The following is a 19,762-nucleotide window of genomic DNA, read 5'->3' as shown; positions in this document are numbered from 1 at the left end:
CACTACCCTGGCGTTACAAGCGCCATGCTCTACCAATTGAGCTACAGAGGACCATATGGTTGGGGTACAGAGATGAAGTACTGTTACTGTCCCCACTACAAGAAAATAATACTTAAATACATGTAATTTTGTCCTCTGAACATTTAATTGAAATACTTTAGAATCCCATTCATTCCTATAGAGGACTGCTTCTTCTAGGGAGTGCCAATATGGCCGACCAGTGGCGTCAAAGCCTCTCATTGGACAATACATAGTATCATCAATCCAGGGTTTATATACATCATTGGTTAAGACACCCATGTGAACACACAGGAAATGACACACACACACTTAAGTTCATAGATCATCTTTATTTCTTGTAAACGATCATATAGTTGCTTAATTGGAAAAAACGCCAGTATTGCATCAGAAGACTAGGTGAGAGTACATTATCAGAACATGAAGTAAAAATACGTTTGAAGATAATTGCACTTCAGTGTGTTGAAGAAGGTGGAAAGTAGAGAAACATCGATCATAAGGCAAAATGTGTTGGATACTTTATAACATCAGGCCAGTAAGACATTCATCAAATTCCTCAAACCTAATTTTACCACAAACGTTTACATTTTAGTCATTTAGCAGACGCTCTTATCCAGAGCGACTTACAGTTAGTGAGTGCATACATTTTCATACTGGCGCCCCGTGGGAATCGAACCCACAACCCTGGTGTTGCAAACACCATGCTCTACCAACTGAGCTACAGAGGGCCAATACACTCAACTCTTCAATTCTTTGGTAAGGCGTTGACATCAAAGCATATAATCAAGCACACAGATGGGATATTGATGTAGCTGCTGCAGTATATACTATTAATACCCCTTCCTCCCTCCACGTGGAATGTCCCATTTCCTATATAGGGGAGCAGTAGCGACCGTAGAACAGAATGCTCTGGGTGGGGTTGTGTCGGATGAAGAAGAGGAAGGGGTGGTCGGCAACAAATTTTGGTGTCCTCATGGCACAGCGCATCATCATGATGGCGGCTGTGGCGCCCGCTGCCTCTGTTCCCTCCTCGTTGACCTCCACAAAGGCCTTGTGAATCACCTCGGACAGCACCAGGTCGTTGCTGGGCGACATGCCCGAGAAGTCACTTTTGGAGTCGTCGAAGGCGTCCGTCATGCCCATGCTGACCAGCAAGTCCTTCAGGTCCAGGCTCTCCTCCAGCTTGAACTTGGGCAGGCCCACCTGAACCTCCACTGTGTCCATCATGTCAGGCCTGGTCCACTCCACAAGGTTATTGTATGTCAGCTCCTTCTCCAGCTGCGTTGTGGGGGGGAGGAGACAAAGTCAAGACATTGACACATCTAAAGTATGACAATGACTTTTTTTGGTGTGAGCTAACCGTATAACTAGCTTTGTAATTCAAGTTAACTTAATTCTCCACATCATTATGCAAATGCAGATATTTCAATTGAATGCTGTGCAGTTACATGTGTATTGTGTTGGCCACAAAACCATCTTGTTGAATGTAAATGTGAGTCCTACCTTCTTCAGACCAGTGGTGTCATCCTCCATCTCATTAGGTAGCATGATGAGCATGCTCAGTTCGTTCCCTACGTAGGGCAGCTCCAGAATCTGGCAGTTGGCCTCTGGGATGAAGGTCAGGGGGAACTTGGCCTTCTGATGCATCATTTTCACTGGCTTACTCTCATTCTGCACTCAATGAACGGAAAGGTAGGGAGTCACACACTATTTTGTTAACAGTTGCCTTCTTGTGTGTAATTTGTGACTACAAAGTATTTTCACCATTTTAGCAAAGGTTACTCATGAAAGTGAAGCAAGCTAGAACGTTACTCTCACAATAGACTCAGAAGGGATGACTGGAACCGACTACAGTAACAGTTCAGTGGAAGCCAGCTCTTTTCTTTAGAAGTACTACTCTAAAGACAGATAATGAGTGATCACCACATTCATTGCGCAAACAGACACATCAGAAAAATAAATGAAAAGGCACTCCTCAGATTGTGTCGGGACTTCGTTCTGTATATCAAGCTGGTTGGGGAAACACTACCTTGTTCAGTTTGAACAGGGCATCGCTGGTGCTGGTCTCTTTGAACTTCTTCTCCCAGTTGCCCTTGAAGTAGATGGCATTCACCAACACTAGTCTGGTCAGGTGGTCGACAATCCCTTCCGCCAATAGGTTCTTGATTTTCTCTACAAAATACAGAGACCATATAACTTACAGAAGTGATGGTAACATTGTAACAAGGTGTAGTTACATAACAAATCAAACAGATACATCATGGACACCTAATGGATTTAAAATCCATATGAACAAAATGTATGTAATTAATTAATTCTCAATCCAGTCCCTTTGATTTTTACACCGAATTTGAGAATATTTAGCATTCAAAATGTCAGTGAATAATATAATCAATACATAGGCTGTTTATAAATAGAGTTAATATTATTGTGCACATGGAGACAGCTTGCGGCATCTAATCACCTGCGGTCTGGTTCTCCACCCAGGCGTTAATGTTCTGTCTGGCAGTCTCCGCATTGGACTTGAAGTCCACAGCCTCCAGCTCGGCATTGTAGTGCTTCTTGGTGTCGCCGAGGAAAGTCTGTCACATTTACCAGAGACACAAAGATAAACACAGTCAATATCCTAGCTTTATCAATCCCTAAGTACCTAAAATAGTGTCTAGTCTACAATGATGTACAGTATAATTGTATGTACAGTCTAATGATTGCATTTTCCTGGATATTCTATCCATTCTATCTTTTTGCTGACAACTCTCTTCGTCATATGTTCCAACGAGTAATGAAATGCATAATGACCTCTAACCTAACACACTGTGATTCATTAGGGTCAATTCAGATTGAGCACAAATATCTAATCTTAGACACCCACTTACTCCACTCACTGTGTAAACAATAGGGCTTTACCTCAACAAACTGGTAAGACTGCTCTCCGTATAGGCGATTGGCCAGGCTCAGTGCGTACGGGGCTCCCTTCTTGTTCAGTTCACTCATGAGTTTGCTGAAGCCGACATGGACGTTATCCGTAGCTTTGTGGAGGTGCAGGGACTGCAGACAGGAATATAAAAATAATATTTACAAAAGTGACATTGTGGTAGCATCTTCCTGTAGCATCCATGACATGCAAACCCCTAGCCGAAACACGACTCTTATGTTTTCTCAATAGTCGTGTTTCGGCTAGCAGACAAACCCTCCATTGTTTACTGTATTCATCCACCATATCACCATATAAAGAAATGTTTTCAGGAAAAAAAAAGTGTAAACATTAAAATGCATCCAAACATCATAACTTCTGTCGTTTTGACATTTGGTGGTTGAACATGCCCAGCACAGATTACGTTCATGTTGCTCTCAAAGTGGATAAGGAATCCTTGGTATGTGTGAGTGTGACAAGACTTTCATGTTTTATATTTCCGTTTTCAGATGGCAGCTTATCAAGGGTTATGAAAAATATAGATAATGGCAAGTTGAAACGGAGAAGAAACCTTATAAAAGAAAGAATATGCTTGTGTTCCCTCAAGTCCCAAATGTACCTACGACATTTTGCACATAGGCTATAAGATAATTTGTGTATTAATTTGTATGGGGCTTATATCCCCTCACATACGTACTGTAAACGGGCGGCAGGTAGCTTAGTGGTTAAGAGCGTTGTGCCAGTAACCGAAAGGTCGCTGGTTCTAATCCCAGAGCCGACTGGTAGGCCTGATCACCGACAACGATGAGACAGCCTATAGGGAGGAGGTCAGAGATCTGGCCGTGTGGTGCCAGGACAACAACCTCTCCCTCAACGTGACCAAGACAAAGGAGATGATTGTGGACTACAGGAAAAAAAAGAGGACTGAGCACGCCCCCATTCTCATCGACCGGGGCTGTAGTGGAACAGGTTGAGAGCTTCAAGTTCCTTGGTGTCCACATCACCAACGAACTATCATGGTCCAAACACACCAAGACAGTCGTGAAGAGGGACGACAAAGCCTATTCCCCCTCAGGAGACTAAAAGATTTGGCATGGGTCCTCAGATCCTCAAAAAATTCTACAGCTGCACCATCGAGAGCATCCTGACTGGTTGCATCACCGCCTGGTATGGCAACTGCTTGGCCTCTGACCGCAAGGCACTACAGAGGGGTAGTGCGTACGGCCCAGTACATCACTGGGGCAAAGCTCCCTGCCATCCAGGACCTCTATACCAGGCGGTGTCAGAGGAAGGCCCTCAAAATTGTCAAAGACTCCAGTCACCCTAGTCATAGACTGTTCTCTCTGCTACCGTGACGGCAAGCGGTACCGGAGTGCCAAGTCTGGGTCCAAAAGACTTCTCAACAGCTTCTACCCCCAAGCCATAAGACTCCTGAACAGCTAATCATGGCTACCCGGACTATTTGCACTGCCCCCCCACCCCATCCCTTTTACGCTGCTGCTACTCTGTTAAGTATTTATGCATAGTCACTTTAACTCTACCCACATGTACATATTACCTCAACTAGCCGGTGCCCCGACATTGACTATGCAACGGTACCCCCTGTATATATAGCCTCCCTACTGTCACTTTATTCTATTGTATATATAGCCTCCCTACTGTCACTTTATTTTTACTTCTGCTCTTTTTTCTCAACACTTTTTTGTTGTTGTTTTATTCTTACTTTTTTGTTTAAAATAAATGCACTGTTGGTTAAGGGCTGTAAGTAAGCATTTCACTGTAATGTCTGCACCTGTTGTATTCGGCGCATGTGACCAATAAAATTTGATTTGATTTGATTTGATTTGATTTGATTTGATTTGACTAGGTGAAAAATCTGTCGATGTGCCCTTGAGCAAGGCACTTAACCCTAATTGCTCCTGTAAGTCGCTCTGGATAAGAGCGTCTGCTAAATGACCAATTATTAATTATTATATTAATTATTATAATTAATTAAACAAACCACATAGAAGACAGAAAACACAGACCCCACACCAAGACTATCCAACCCTTTTCCGGGAGAGCTACGTCCTGTAGGTTTTCGCTTCAACTAAAGATAAGATTAATAAAGTTAGATACATCTTGGAATGGAGCGAAAACCTACCAGAGGGTAGCGCTCCAGGAACAGGGTTGAAGAGCCCTGCACCCACACTGATAGTAGTACCTTGTTCCCACCAGTTGGCTACCTCACCAACAGCCCAATGTTAAGTGGAAGCAAGCTCTCTTTGAACCCCCTGGGTTACCCATTCCTTACTATATACTTATATTAGCACCTTTATCAGAGCCAGCGGAAGCTGGGGCTTTTGTACTTGCTGGAGTAGTCCTGGGTCAGCCTTTTTAGATTTGTCTGCTTTGACAAAGCAGAGGACCTAGTGGAGGTCAGTATGATAATTGGTTATCGTTTTTGAACAGCATAGATGTGGGGAGTGGGTGGAATACGACACTGTGTGTGCGTGTGGCTGGCGAACTTTGTAGGTTCCAGAAATAATCCTTCAAAAAGTAATGTAGGGCAGTAAATTATGGCCGTTGAGTCCTTGACAGGTAAAGAAATTGAGACCACCCCTACAATATTTGTTCTGTGAAGATTGCTCAATAGGAAGGTATCCATTCTTGTCCCACCCTTGTGTACTCTAGACTCACCCTTTTTATGACCTCAACTCTACACTGCTGCTATTTCATCACTACCTACATGTAAAGAAAGGCTTTAGTCACATTGGAAAATACATTCCATGGTTATTATAATACATCTGCTGGCTGACAGCTAAATGGAGGTTGTACAAATTAATATATTTTTTTAACTGTCAGTGCCTCGCCCCCTGATCCCATGAAAACGTAAGCGTTTATCTGGCACCTCCATGACTACTAGCTGTACACAGACACGCGGAACAGAGAGACTGATAAGAGGGATTACTTTATTGCTCTCCATGTTGCCACAGTAACAGCCAGTGTGTACTCAAATAAAGCCTCATCTGCTGACTAAAAGGAAGCCTTCTGTGAATCATCATGGATAGTTTACCCATTTGTCAGCCACACCCTTTCCTATTCATCTCAGAAAATCCCTGTGAAAAACCTTTCCAGTGTAAGGGAGAAGCTATAGTCAATTTAGGTGCACTGTTAAATAAATGTTCCTGTGCATGTGACTAAATAAAAAATCTAATCTAATCTAGTCTTGATGCAAGTTTACATTACAGACAGGATAATGACAAAAAGTAAAGGCTACATTATCCAATCTTTGTCGATAGTGACCCACCTATAACAAACTATTTTATCAAATATATTTGTATTCATTCCAGTACCATGGTGCTGTCTGTATACTATATGTGCACACTAAACAGGATAATCAACATAAGTATAGTTGGATAAGAAGTCACATGGGTGAGAGTAAGATTATTATGTTTGAATGTATGCGTTTTTGGATGGACGGGATCCCCGAAAATGGGTCACACTCACTCACCTCTGACATCTGGGTAGCAGTGTTACCTCTGGCTCCCAGGGACACCATGGCCAGGGCAGAAGAGATGCTGAGAGGGGAGTAGAAGATATTGCCTGTTTTGTTGCTCTCTGTGATCTTCTTGAACAGCTCCAGAGAGAAGTTGGTGTTGGCCACAGACACTGATGCCATTGTAACAGGTGGGAGAGACAGGCAGGCAGGCAGAACTTTGGAAGAAAAGTTAAGAAGTTAGTGTCAGTGGGCACTGCGTCTAAAACTACATTGTAACAGAGCAGTCATATACAGTAGCCTATACAATGGAATGCAATTATCGCGAGTGCCATCTTGGGCTGATGCGAAAGAAAAAGTAGGCTAAAGAACATATAATTAATGTAGTCTAGCTAGTAGTCTGATTAATCAGGCTGTGTAATACACAATTAATTGGTATATACAGCTTGAAACTAATGCCTGCACAATTGTGTAAATGTTCCTTACAAGCCAGAATGTTTAATAAAATTACATTTAAACTTACTCTAACAATTAATTGTGTATTACAGCCTGATTAAATAATTGCCTGACCACTCAAACTGAATTCTTCCTCTGCTCTATCGTTCGCTACATACTTGCGAACGAGTATGTACATCATAGTGGTGCACGGTTCAGCTGTTTGTTCACCCGCACCCGCCCGCAATTGCTAATAACCCATCCACAACCGCCCGACTACACACAGAGTGTACAAAACATTAAGAACACTTTCCTAATATTGACTTGCACCCCCTTTTCCCCCTCAGAACAGCCTCAATTCGTTGGGCATGGACTACAAGGTCTCAAGCGTTCCACAGGGATGCTGGCCCATGTATCCCGAGTGGCGCAGTGATCCTGGTTCGAATCCAGGCTCTGTCGTAGCCGGCCACGACCGGGAGACCCATGGGGCGGCGCACAATTGGCCCAGCGTCGTCCAGGGTAGGGGAGGGAATGGCCTGCAGGGATGTAGCTCAGTTGGTAGAGCATGGCTTTTGCAACGCCAGGGTTGTGGGTTCGATTCTCACGGGGGGCCAGTATAAAAAATTAATGTATGCACTCACTAACTATAAGTCGCTCTGGATAAGAGCGTCTGCTAAATGACTTAAATGTAAATGTTGACTCCAATGCTTCCCACAGTGTCAAGTTGGCTGGATGTCCTTTGGGTGGTGGACCATTCTTGATACACACGGGAAACTGTTGAACATGAAAAACCCAGCACCGTTGCAGTTCTTGACACACTCAAACCGGTGTGCCTGGCACCTACTACCATACCCCGTTCAAAGGCATTTAAAACACATACACAATCCATGTCTCAAGGATTACAAATCCTTCTTTAACCTGCCTCTTCCCCCTCATCTACACTGATTTAAAGTGGATTTAACTGGTGACATCAATAAGAGATCATAGCTTTCACCTGGTCAGTGTTACGGAAAAGGCAGGTCTTCCTAATGTTTTGTACAGACAGTGTATGTGAAAGTGAACATTTGAGGCCCACAACCGACCCAAACTGGCTTATAGAAAATGCGCTGTCGGCTACAGTCAAAGCCGGCAGAACGATTTTTTTGCCAGAGGGTGCAGTTTTTTTTGTTGTTGCCTGATTTAGATATGTTTCTGCTTATACTTTCCAACATTTTGGTAGGCTATTTGTTAGTCCACTTGTCTATTTATTAGATACATGCATCTTATCTTCGGTCATTAGATGAATAGCCTATATGTTGTCCTAGAAAACGAAACCCTTGCTCACCGGAGTGTCATTAATCGATGAATGCTTCAATCAGTTGACATCGGTAAAGTTCTGTCATCGGCTTCTTTCACAGAGAAAATACATTTATGGATCGGGAGAAAATGAAATATCCCCAAAAAACTTGTAACGATTTTCTGGGGCAAAATGTCCAAATTACATCAGTTTGACCAATTGTAACGAAATAGAACGCTGTGAGAAGATTTCAGTTTGGCTTGGCTGGATATTTTATGTGGTTGAAAGAGGTTGATAGCAGTGCCGGCTATGTTATATGTAATATTGTGAGGCGCTATACAAATTCGACAGTCACAAGATGGGGACTTCAAATATGACTATGGCACGTCAAGGGAACTGTAGCCTACTGTTCAGACGGCTTAAATGGAAACTGAACTCTGGACTGACTGTAGGTCTAGAACCTCTCACATAGCCTTAATATTAACTCCTGCAGAATTAAGCATTTCTTGCAGTAAAATGGCACTGACTGTAGGTCTATACAGACTGTATTTAACTGCGCATTCGCATTATCTCAAGATGCTGAAAGAAATCACATTTCTCCACTCCTATTCCCAAGTCAAAATGTAGCTAACATTTGCTGTACCATTTTACTGCAAGTTAATATTAAGGCTATGTGAGGGGTTCTAGACCTACAGTCCCCGCCCCCACTTACCGTCAACCAATCATATCAATGCAGTGCTATACAGAGCCCTCCATGTTGTTACAACATTGAGAGGCGCACAGCGATCCTGCACAGACAGAGCTCAATGTGGCCTCTGCGTGCCTCTGGAGGCACACCCTCCATTCGGAGTTTTCAACCTCATTTTCGAATCAAAACATACATTTGCCCTTACGCACTAATGCCAGATAGGTTTTTCTTTGGTTTAGGCTAAATGTAGCCTATAGATCTAAATTGCACAAAAATTATACATTTATGGTTTTTAATGTTTTGTCTTTATCCAACATGGCCGCCACCCACCCACCCGCCCTTCATCCACACAATATTAATTTATCCGCGGGGTGGATATAAGCGCGGGGACTGCGGGTTGAGTCAACATACATCATACATCATTGCGGAGAAGAAACTAAAGTCCGTGGGCGTGGCGTAGCGTTTGGCTGGAGCAAGGAGTTTGGGTTACCAGTAGCCAGGCAAGATTTTTCAACGATCTAGTTACCCACCTACGTTGATTAGAGTTATCAATGTCCAGTCCCCTTTGATCTTACATTTATGGTGTTGTCTAGATAGCCAAGTAAACAACAATAGGTCTTATTATGCTAAATAAAGTAATTCACCAATTAAAAAAGTAATCGCAACCAACCTGAAAATCCGTTTATCAGGATGGCAAATGGCAACAGGGTTAACATTTAAAAAAAATAAGTTAGTCAGTGCCTTCACCGGTAGATTGAGAAAATATTTTATTACAGCAACTCACCAATTAATGGTTCTTTATCAATGTCAGGTAGTGCTCTCTTCAGCCAGGTGACTTCAGTAGGTGGTTTACTACAGACGAGTTTCAGCTAACCACCGGAAATATGTAATTTACAAGACAGACACGCCCTGTGGGGGTAGTCACTAGTTACCACAACCACAGTCATAAACCCCGCCTATTTCTAACATTTATAAAATCTGATTTTAAACGTAACGATAACCTTAACCACACTGCTACCCTTAAATTAAGACCAAAAAGCACATTTTTATTTTCACGAATTTTACAATATAGCTAATTCTGACTTTATGACTGTGGTAACTAGTGTAAACCCCCGGTGGGCTGTCAGTGCTCTTCCGCATTCTCATCAGCTGACTACTACGGCAAGCCAAGTGGATAAAACTGTACTGTGAAGAAGTTTATTTATTTATTTTATTTTTACCTTTATTTAACTAAGGTACAAAAACTACATACAAGCAGTGTAGGACCTAATTACAACAGACTGAAATAAACAAGAATGTTGGGGCATTTTGTATTTATTGCTGTTAATTCCAGGAAAACAGATCAACAATTTGCATAAAATCAAAATTCGTTCTAGAAATATATTTGACCTTTCCAGTACAATAACATTTAGATATCAAAGAATACAGTAAACATACACCTTAAGGTAACAGTGAGTGTACCCTCTACAGTACAGCATTTTTAACCATATATGTTCAACATGTACAACTGGCAGGTTAATATGTACAATTGTCCTCCATGCTCACATGGTTCTTCAATCATCCAGCCGATTTTGTAAAGCAGTCCACACATTTTCTTTCCCTGTGTTCATGTCCGCACTGTTCCAAGTTTGCCTCAATATTTGAAGTAATTGCAAGAAATCTCTGCTTCCATCAAATCAAGCAGAAGAAATGTAGAATACTTCACCGGTTGGTGGAGACAAAGTGTGGCTACTCATGAAAATGGACATAACTTCTCATATCAACAAACAAGTGTGTACTGTAAGTGTAATATGCCTATATGCCATTTATAATGTGTAGACCCCAAAGCTTAAACAGACACGAAAGAGCTCTAAATGACTGACAATTATCTCAAGGGATATGATGTCTGAGAAGGCCAGGGATTGACATTGAAGCCTGAAAGGCACTTGCCCATCGTCAAGTCAGGATTATTTTTTGGTTGTCCGAAGACTATGATCACTTGCCCGAAAATGTAAATGATCTATTTACAGGCAGTAAGTAAGTGCCATATATTGCCTGCATTTCACCTACACATAGGAATCAGAAAGATTGATTTAATTATTTGTATTTTGGAATAATTCTTCCATTTTGTACATCAGTTAAAAACATTCTCAGAGAAGGCTCAATTTGCCTGACAGAAATAAATTGTCTGTCTTTCACTTATTAAACAATGGGAAGGAAATGGAAAGATCAGATTTAGGCTACTGGAATTCTTTGCAGTTGAGTTGTTTTCAAAAATCTAATAAACTGCCCAATATGGCAACCTCAGAGCAGGGTCAACTTGCTCAACTGCTCAGTTCACTTGCTCCAGGCAATATGGCAACCCTTAATGTCAATCCCTGGAAGGCTACCAATCCTGATATTCAAAAAGCTCCAGTCAGACACCTCCATTAGTGTTCACACTTTTCATTTTCATACTCACATGAAAACATCAATTTATAGCGTGTATGTGCATAGATTTGAGTACATTTAACAATGTACAAACATATGCCATACAGTTAGATCTCACTGCTGCATTGAAGGAAGAAGAAACAGTGTCTAGGAAGGCTACATGACACCTGCCTTTGCCACCACAGTCCTGTAGAAATGGCTAAAGAAAATATAGTTATTTTCAGAGGAGAACATGTTATCACTTATAGTATTATCCCTCCTAACCACTGATGCTCCACATGGCACCACCTTGTAGCCCGACTTTGCAGTGCAGTGCAACATTTCCAAGAGAATACTGGATGGAGCGGCAGCAGTGTAGCACAGTATAGAGCGTCACTGCTGCAATAACATCTGTGTCTAGGTTTGATTTTAGGACTGTTTCAGTGCACTTGAGAGACTTCAGAATTCCTGGTAGCTATAGTGCACGTTACCAAAAATAAAAACACAGCAGCATTTAACTTCTATATGACAGACATGATGATTAAGAACATCTTACTATGTGTTTCACATTATATCAAGTGGCAAATGCTTTAAGAATCTCCCCCCGAAACTGCCAGATTCCTTAACATTAATAAGTAAATGTTGTACATTCAAAAACACTGCAGCGAAAAAGAGAAAAATAATCAGTTTTTCTTTTTTTAACATTTACTTTTTTGTTGGTTTGCATTCATCTTTCGTAGCTGTACAGTTAAACAATACAAATCCTAGTCGAAGAACAATAATAAGTAGGTATAAATATACCGTTATAAAAAACAAAGTATATGGAACTCTTTCATCGAGATCACGCAGGATCCCCATGTATTCTGAGAACAAAATAATTTTGCGAAGCTCCCATACACATGTCTTAAAAAAAAAAAAAAAAAAATTCTAATAATATAAGAAATAAGTTAGTAAACATGAGCTGCTGTCTTGTGCCAGTCTTCAGTGCAAAATACCAAAAGCCACTGGGGGATTGGTGGGGGGTATGCGTCTCTATGGAAACAAGACAGCTTCACCCTCAGCTGTGATGGGGATGTCTCAGGCACAAGTACTCAGGACCCTCCTCGCACACGCTCTTTAAAAATGTAAAACCAAAAACGTGAATAGCTAGGTTTCCATCCAATTGACAACATATTTTCATGCGAATATTCTAAAATCGGCATAAACAAAATATGCACATTTTCCCACCAGAAGTGTTTCCACCAAACTGACTTGTTGTGGATAAAAATCAGTGCATGATAACGTAGTGCACACAAAATGTACTTTTTCACTTACATTTTCATGTACCAAATAAAAATCTAAAGTTCAATGTGTTTCCATCGCATTTTCATCTCTACGGATAGTTTTGTCACAAACTGTTGCGTTAAATTGCAAATGTGCCGACTCCGGTCTTGGCATGTGCTCTAGCCAACAGCTCCCAGATACAGTGCGGTAGGCTAGTCTACATGATGAGATTATTATGGATAAGAGCGAGAATATTTGCATTTGTTAAACGGCAGTCAAGCATCGATCATCATGTCACCAGAATCTGACATTTAATGGAAAGGAGCATCAAGATCACCGCGCATTTTCACCTCCCTGTGAAGTTCAACATAAATTATTTAATCTGTAGCCTAATAAACTGCATGGTTTCCCCGAGTCGTAGTGGGAGGACCACACACCATATCATCGCGTTACTCCAAGTTTACTTCAATATGATGGTTATTATATCAATATTTGCGCATAAAGGCATTTCCATCGCATTTTACCTACACAAAAAGATCCCACCTTGTCTAGCATATTTTGTTTTGTCGAGATCTGGAAAGTTTACCGACACATTTTTATTTCCATCAGGCCTGTCATGAATTTTTTTATCCGACATGTATTTACCCGCATAAAAAAGTTGGATGGAAACCTGGTTAATGCCAGGGAAACGTTGAGTGATGCTCTCTTGAAATGGAGGGGTCTCTGACCGCACATGACAAGAAACAAGATGGCGGAATGAGAAGACTTCTTCAGTCGGCGTTGTCTAGTGCTTCGGAAGAGTGGGAGGCGGCGTACTTCAGCCGAAAGCCACCTGAAAAACAGAGGGGAGGGGAGGGGAGGGGGCGTCAGTCGAACAAATAAGAAATGGGAAACGATAAAAATAAACAGAGAAAGTAAGCAAAAAGACAAGGTTCCACTGAGATGTCTACAAATTCCCAACCTGCACCTAATCGTTTCCTCTGCTTGACATGTGTGTCATGTCATTTGGTCTGTGTTTTTCATTTTTAACTGTTCTGCTGTGTTTTGTCTTTGCCCTGCTAACAGAGAGTTTGAGAGAAATGTCCACAGGTCTCCTGAGATGAAAGAGCCCTTTACAGCAGCTCCTGGCTCTAAATAAGTCCTGCAAATGGAAATGGGGGTGGCTAATAGTCTGGTTTTGGGGGGTAGGGGGTGGGGAGGGTTACTGCAAAGGTGTGACTTACCAAGCTTGATTAAGGGTGCCCTCTGTGTGGGTGGGTGTAGGGCACTGGTGTGTAAGAGAGAGATCAAGAGCGGGGTGAGGGGGGTCAGTCCTGAGGGCTGACCTCTACTTGGGGGTGAAGTGCTGCAGGGGGGGCGGAGGGGGCCGTCCGAAGAGGCCAGCGGCCGCCCCTCCCCGCTCCACCCTGCCCCTGGCGGTGGCGCTATTACCTTGCTGTGTCGAGTCAATGGAGGGCTGTTTGCAGTCCTGTGCGTAGTGGCCACTGACCCCACAGTTGTAGCACGAGACGTTGGCGTTCTTCTTGTTGACGCTGACTGCTACCCCCAGGGCACCTCCGCCTCCTGCCCCGGGCACCATGCCCACACTGGAGGGGTAGATGTGTGGGTAGAAGCGGCTGTAAGGTGCCATCTGCTGGAGGCTGTAGCCTTGCTGTGTGCCCAATAGGTGGTCAGAGTGGGAGTGGGGGTGTGTGTGCAGCAGGGTCTGGCCGGCGTAGGGGGCCGGGGCGGATGGGAAGAAGGGCAGCTGGGCCTGGCCGTTGCTCTGGAGGGGCGGCTGGCTGAGGTAGCTGCTGTTGCACAGGGACGTCAGCTGGAAGATGGGCGGCACACCGAACACCTGCCGCGGCGGCATCTGGTGGGGGAAGAAGAATGAAGGCGCCGTGTGGCTGTTGTTGCTGGTGCCGCAGCCTCCCCGGCAACCGCACGCCCCGCAGCACATGGGCTGTTGCTGGGGGGTCGCCTGCTGCTGCTGCTGCTGTTGTTGTTGCTGCTGTTGTGGTTGCGCTTGATGCTGGGCGACGAGGTTACTGGCACAGTTGGTGCTGTTGATGTAGGAGGTGGAGTCGCTCTGTGCCGTGCTGTGGGTAGGGGCAGGGCTGGGGCTGGGCGCAGGACCGGGGTTGTGGGTGGGCACAGACGGGGGCACCACCGCCTGAACCTGTCCAGCTGTGGGCACTACCCCTACTCCGGCTACCCCTGCCCCCAGCGTGGCCATGACGGAGGTGGGGATGGGGGGCATGGTGTATGGAGAGGGCAGGCCTGAGGGAAGAGCCATGCCCGGGTGCTTGGCGTGAGGGATGCTAGGTTCCCCTAGGGGTACAGAGGGGGGTAGGGGGGTGGCGGCAGGGTCGGGGTAGGCCGGCTGCAGGGGTGAGGCATAGGGCGGGCCGGGAGCGATGACGCTGATGGCTCCAACCGGGGGCTGGTGGGCAGGGGGGGCGGTGACACCCTCAGAGGTGGCAGTGGCCTTAGGAGGGGCCGTCTTGAAGCGCTGGACCAGGGGCTGCAGGGCAGGGCTGCCAGGGGGGTGTAAGCCCAGGGCGGGGGAGCCAAACCCTGGAAGCACCATGGGCACTGCAGCAAGGGCATCCCTCTTCTCTGTGTCCCCTGGCACAGGAACTGGCACTGGGGTGGGCATGGGCTCTCGGAGGACCAGGGGCACCTGCATGATCAGTCCTCCTACAACCTTGTTGTCTACCAGGGCCGCTGCCACCTGAGGAGGGGGCAGGACTGGCAGAGAGGCATCGGCGGGCAGTGCTCCATTGGGCAACATGTAGGGCAGGGGGTGCATAAAGGTGATGGGGGGAAAGTTGGGGATGGTCTCAGGGCAGAGGTGCTCCCCAGCAGGCTTGGCAGAGGCCAGGGGGTGGATGGTGGGCAAGCCCCCCCCTGCAACCTCCTGGCAGGGGAAGAGAGCGTCCGCTCTGCCCTGGCTGCTGGAGTCGTCTGAGTGACTATCTGTATCTGTGTGAGAGAGAGAGAGAGAGAGGGAGACAGAGAGCGAGGGGAACAAGTCTTAGTGCTCCTGTCCAAAAACCTAAACAAGCACAAACTCTAATAATGGTGTGTGTGTGAGTGGGTGTGCGTGTCACCTTTGTCCTTCTCGTCCTCACTGTCCAGGCTCTCTGGTCCGTCGTGCTGGGGGCTGGAGGGGGAGCTGTAGCTCTCAGATGAGGTGTCTCCGTACACGTCCTGACTGAAGCCTCCGTCTAGACGGACGTCTGGACACACACAACCTGAACATGAATGACACTAGATTTAATTAAATATGATTGCAAAGCTTTGATTTAGATCAAATAAAACATTTGAAGGCATATGAGTGTGCTAAGGCATTCAAATAAGTAACTCAAAAGACTAAAAAGCTATGCCCTATAAACTTGTACAACACTGCTCTCTGTTGATAAAATTAAGTTACTACAAGCAGTAAGCCTCCATTTCATCCAGACAACAAAAACACAATCTTTTTTCTCCACAGAGCATTTGATAGCGTTTCAGAGTCGACTGGGATAGGAAGAAGACTGCCAGGGAAAATTAATCTCCATAGATTCCCACCTTTCCCTGTCGGTTGTCGCGTTCGCTGAGAAGCCGGAGGCACCATGCTCCCATTCGTCAAGTAGGCAGCTCTTCCCTCTCCTTTCTTCCCCTTTTCCCTGGAGGAGAGAGATAGACAGGCGAGGGGTTAGTCATAAAGGATAAAGGAGGGAGGATAAGAGAAATTTAGGCCTGTGGCTTGTCAGATTAGTTGGTAGCAGGAGGAGACAGCTCTGTTTTTAGCAAGCTAGCTAGCGAAATGCTAAACCCTCTAGCCCAAATAGAAATGTTTCTAATAAGTAAATAGGGAGAAAAACAACTATATTTGAGGTCTCTGCTAGTTCTCAAAGTGCCTGTAGCAGTCGTCTGCCTGGTAGCTAGGCAGGGGGGATGGGGGATTGGGTGCCTTGGCAACCACCTCTTATGCAGACCGGAATTGTGACCTTAAAAAAAAATGGAAAACAGCTTACATGCTAAACCATCTCTAGCTCTGCTGTTAGCATGCTAGCATAATGCTATGCCCTCTCTGTCAGGCCCTATGGTGCGGGTGGGGGTTCCTGAACTCAGTCACAATGTTTTAGCGTTTGCTTCCCGAGCCCGTCATTCCTGTCATGGCCACGTTTGTCTGAGTGCGCGATGCGTGCTCGGCACCTATCACAACGTAGAAACTGTACGGTCAAGCCGGTTCAGTGTTGAGCCAGTATGTCTGAATAGGGAAGTCTCTTAACTGTCAGTCAATGTTAGGACCATTTTAGAAGGCGAGTGATAATGACTGTATTCACTGGGTGGGTGACTGACTGTCTTCTTGCCATGATAGATTATGAGCAGATGAGCAGATTCAACCGTAAGTCAGGGTTGAATATTGATATAGGATACATCCCAAATGGCACCCATTTCCCTATATAGAGCACTACTTTTGACCAGAGGCCTATGGGACCTGGGCAAAAATAATGCACTATACAGTATCTCACAAAAGTGAGTACACCCCTCACATTTTTTTAAATATTTGAGTATATCTTTTCATGTGACAACACTGAAGAAATGACACTTTGCTACAATGTAAAGTAGTGAGTGTACAGCTTGTATAACAGTGTACATTTGCTGTCCCCTCAAAATAACTCAACACAGCCATTAATGTCTAAACCGCTGGCAACAAAAGTGAGTACACCCCTAACTGAAAATGTCCAAATTGGGCCCAATTAGCCATTTTCCCTCCCCGGTGTCATGTGACTCGTTAGTGTTACAAGGTCTCAGGTGTGAATGGGGAGCAGGTGTGTTAAATGTGGTGTCATCGCTCTCACACTTCCTCATACTGGTCACTGGAAGTTCAACATGGCACCTTATGGCAAAGAACTCTCTGAGGATCTGAAAAAAAGAATTGTTGCTCTACATAAAGATGGCCTGGGCTATAAGAAGATTGCCAAGACCCTGAAACTGAGCTGCAGCACGGTGGCCAAGACCATACAGCGGTTTAACAGGACAGGTTCCACTCAGAACAGGACTCGCCATGGTCGACCAAAGAAGTTGAGTGCACGTGCTCAGCGTCATATCCAGAGGTTGTCTTTGGGAAATAGACGTATGAGTGCTGCCAGCATTGCTGCAGAGGTTGAAGGGGTGGGGGGTCAGCCTGTCAGTGCTCAGACCATACGCCGCACATTGCATCAAATTGGTCTGCATGGCTGTCGTTCTAGAAGGAAGCCTCTTCTAAAGATGATGCACAAGAAAGCCCGCAAACAGTTTGCTGAAGACAAGCAGACTAAGGACATGGATTACTGGAACCATGTCCTGTGGTCTGATGAGACCAAGAAACTTATTTGGTTCAGATGGTGTCAAGCGTGTGTGGCGGCAACCAGGTGAGGAGTGCAAAGATAAGTGTGTCTTGCCTACAGTCAAGCATGGTGGTGGGAGTGTCATGGTCTGGGGCTGCATGAGTGCTGCCGGCAATGGGGAGCTACAGTTCATTGAGGGAACCATGAATGCCAACATGTACTGTGACTTACTGAAGCAGAGCATGATCCCCTCCCTTCGGAGACTGGGCCGCAGGGCAGTACTCCAACATGGAAAATGATGGTGGCCACACAATATATTGACACTTTGGGCCCAATTTAGACATTTTCACTGAGGGGTGTACTCACTTTTGTTGCCAGCGGTTTAGACATTAATGGCTGCGTGTTGAGTTATTTTGAGGGGACAGCAAATGTACACTGTTATACAAGCTGTACACTCACTACTTTACATTGTAGCAAAGTGTCATTTCTTCAGTGTTGTCACATGAAAAGGTATACTCAAAGATTTACAAAAATGTGAGAGGTGTACTCACTTCTGTGAGATACTGTATAGGGAATAGTGATCACCTGTCTGGTTCCAGTGCTCGTGGCTTGCTCTTGGTGGCAGGGTGGCTGCTTCTCTTCTCACTGTCCTGATGCTGCAGACAGAGGAAAAATATATATTCAGACAACGGAACATTCAATGATACAAGCTAACAGGTGTGTTAAGATTTGGGATGGAGAAAAAGCCTGCACATTCAATTAGCTCTCCAGGAGGAGGGTTGATTTATCATGTAATATTCCTCATACAACCACAGGAGAAAGGACATCTAAAGTCTGTGTCTTTAAAACCTATAGCTCCAAGGGGACTATACCATGTGCCAGAGCAGGAATGCCATAGTGCTGCTGCCTGTTACACAACCCCTGTAACATGATGAGGGCCACATGAATGAGGCGGTGCTGGACTCTGACCCAGAGCTATAGTGGGGGGTCAAAGGGCACATCGCTTCATCCTGGCTAACGCTGATAGCAATCCTATTGCTGCTGAGCTAGACATGTTATTACTGCTGCTGAGGGCTGTGACCTTGGAGAACACACACACTCTTGTATAACTAACCTTGTGAGGACACACAAAATACTATACCCTAACCCTAGCTCCTAACCCTACTTCTAACCTTAACCCTAAATCCCCTAGAAATAGCATTTGACCTTCTGGGGACTAACAAAATGTCCCCAGTTGGTCAAATTTGTGTTTATTTACTATTCTTGTGGGACTTCTGGTCCCCACAAGTATAGTTAAACACACACACACACACACACACACAGAGGTATATTGACATAAGATGTTAGAAATAATCAATGTGATTCTTGATGCCACTGTGAGATTGTGGCCTACGGTTCTGGATAGAGGGAAACTTCATCCCACATAGGTAGTAAAAACGTTTTGACAAAACAAAACTTTTTGGGAGCATAAATCAGTATGCGGCCAGGCATTCTCCCTATAGAGAGAATGTAACATGTGCGCCATTCAATGAAAAACATCCATGCTTGCGCAGTGAGCAACGTAATCCGATCTATACTAGTTTATGTCAATAACTCTGTGAAGGGGAAGGTTTTTTTACTCATTGGGGCCCTGTGTGTAATGATTCCTGAATGGACAAGCCCCCATTGTTTAGGTTCCTTTGAGAAGCGCTGTGGGAAGAATGTGCTGGTTCAGTTGATTGCAAACATACTCTTGATTGATGTCACTAAGCCAAGAGAATAGTCCACTGGCCCCTGTCACATGGTTGTGGTGGCTGAAGAGTTGAATGTGATACACATTTACACACGCAAAGATGCTCTCACACACGCTTATGTTGTTTATACGGAGCATCAGCCCTAATTTGGTCACTGACACCACAGGCTAAAGTGGAGAAGTAGTGGAGCAATGTGTCAGCCATCTTAAAATGTAACATGTCTGCCTGGTCTAAATGAACTCCTTAGTCTGTGTAACCCAGGGTTG

General features: G+C 44.7%; 2 protein-coding genes across 8 annotated transcripts in view; both read right to left on the bottom strand.

Annotated features, from left to right (window-relative positions):
* Positions 1-672: 672 nt before the first annotated feature.
* On the bottom strand, positions 673-9,702 carry LOC121569124 (leukocyte elastase inhibitor). Of its 2 annotated transcripts, XM_041879779.2 has the most exons (8): positions 9,594-9,702; positions 6,426-6,628; positions 5,245-5,340; positions 2,926-3,066; positions 2,483-2,600; positions 2,048-2,190; positions 1,522-1,689; positions 673-1,296 (listed from the first exon to the last, which is right to left on the bottom strand). In XM_041879779.2, exons 2-8 carry the CDS (start codon positions 6,591-6,593, stop codon positions 889-891), a joined length of 1,242 nt encoding a protein of 413 aa, XP_041735713.1. In that variant the 5' UTR covers positions 6,594-6,628; positions 9,594-9,702; the 3' UTR covers positions 673-888. The 2 variants fall into 2 exon arrangements, with proteins under 2 accessions (XP_041735713.1, XP_041735714.1); XM_041879780.2 differs by lacking the exon at positions 5,245-5,340.
* A 3,256-nt stretch (positions 9,703-12,958) lies between these two features.
* The window catches only part of LOC121569125 (zinc finger CCHC domain-containing protein 2), a 75,493-nt gene continuing 68,689 nt past the window's right edge, over positions 12,959-19,762 (bottom strand). For 2 of the 6 annotated variants that reach the window (XM_041879781.2, XM_041879782.2), the window contains exons 10-13: positions 18,349-18,419; positions 16,016-16,113; positions 15,556-15,699; positions 12,959-15,427 (exon numbers count right to left, since the gene is read on the bottom strand). In XM_041879781.2, the coding sequence (XP_041735715.1) occupies positions 13,788-15,427; positions 15,556-15,699; positions 16,016-16,113; positions 18,349-18,419 (1,953 nt within the window). In that variant the 3' untranslated portion in view covers positions 12,959-13,787. The remainder of the gene's footprint in view (positions 15,428-15,555; positions 15,700-16,015; positions 16,114-18,348; positions 18,420-19,762) is intronic. The other 4 variants (XR_006001331.2, XM_041879785.2, XM_041879786.2 and 1 more) reach the window with 4 other exon arrangements.

This window comes from Coregonus clupeaformis, chromosome 7 (genome assembly GCF_020615455.1).
Source record: "Coregonus clupeaformis isolate EN_2021a chromosome 7, ASM2061545v1, whole genome shotgun sequence".
NCBI lineage: Eukaryota > Metazoa > Chordata > Actinopteri > Salmoniformes > Salmonidae > Coregonus > Coregonus clupeaformis.
Note: the sequence above shows the minus strand (reverse complement) of the source record. Positions and strands in the feature narration are given on the sequence as shown.

Excerpts from the sequence above, each read along its gene's own strand:
- LOC121569124 (XM_041879779.2), bottom strand. The coding sequence starts at position 6,593 with ATGGCATCAGTGTCTGTGGCCAACACCAACTTCTCTCTGGAGCTGTTC. Across the intron at positions 2,601-2,925 it reads AGTCTTACCAGTTTGTTGAG|ACTTTCCTCGGCGACACCAA; the intron begins GTAAAGCCCTAT and ends TAAATGTGACAG. Across the intron at positions 2,191-2,482 it reads GGTGGAGAACCAGACCGCAG|AGAAAATCAAGAACCTATTG; the intron begins GTGATTAGATGC and ends TGTATTTTGTAG.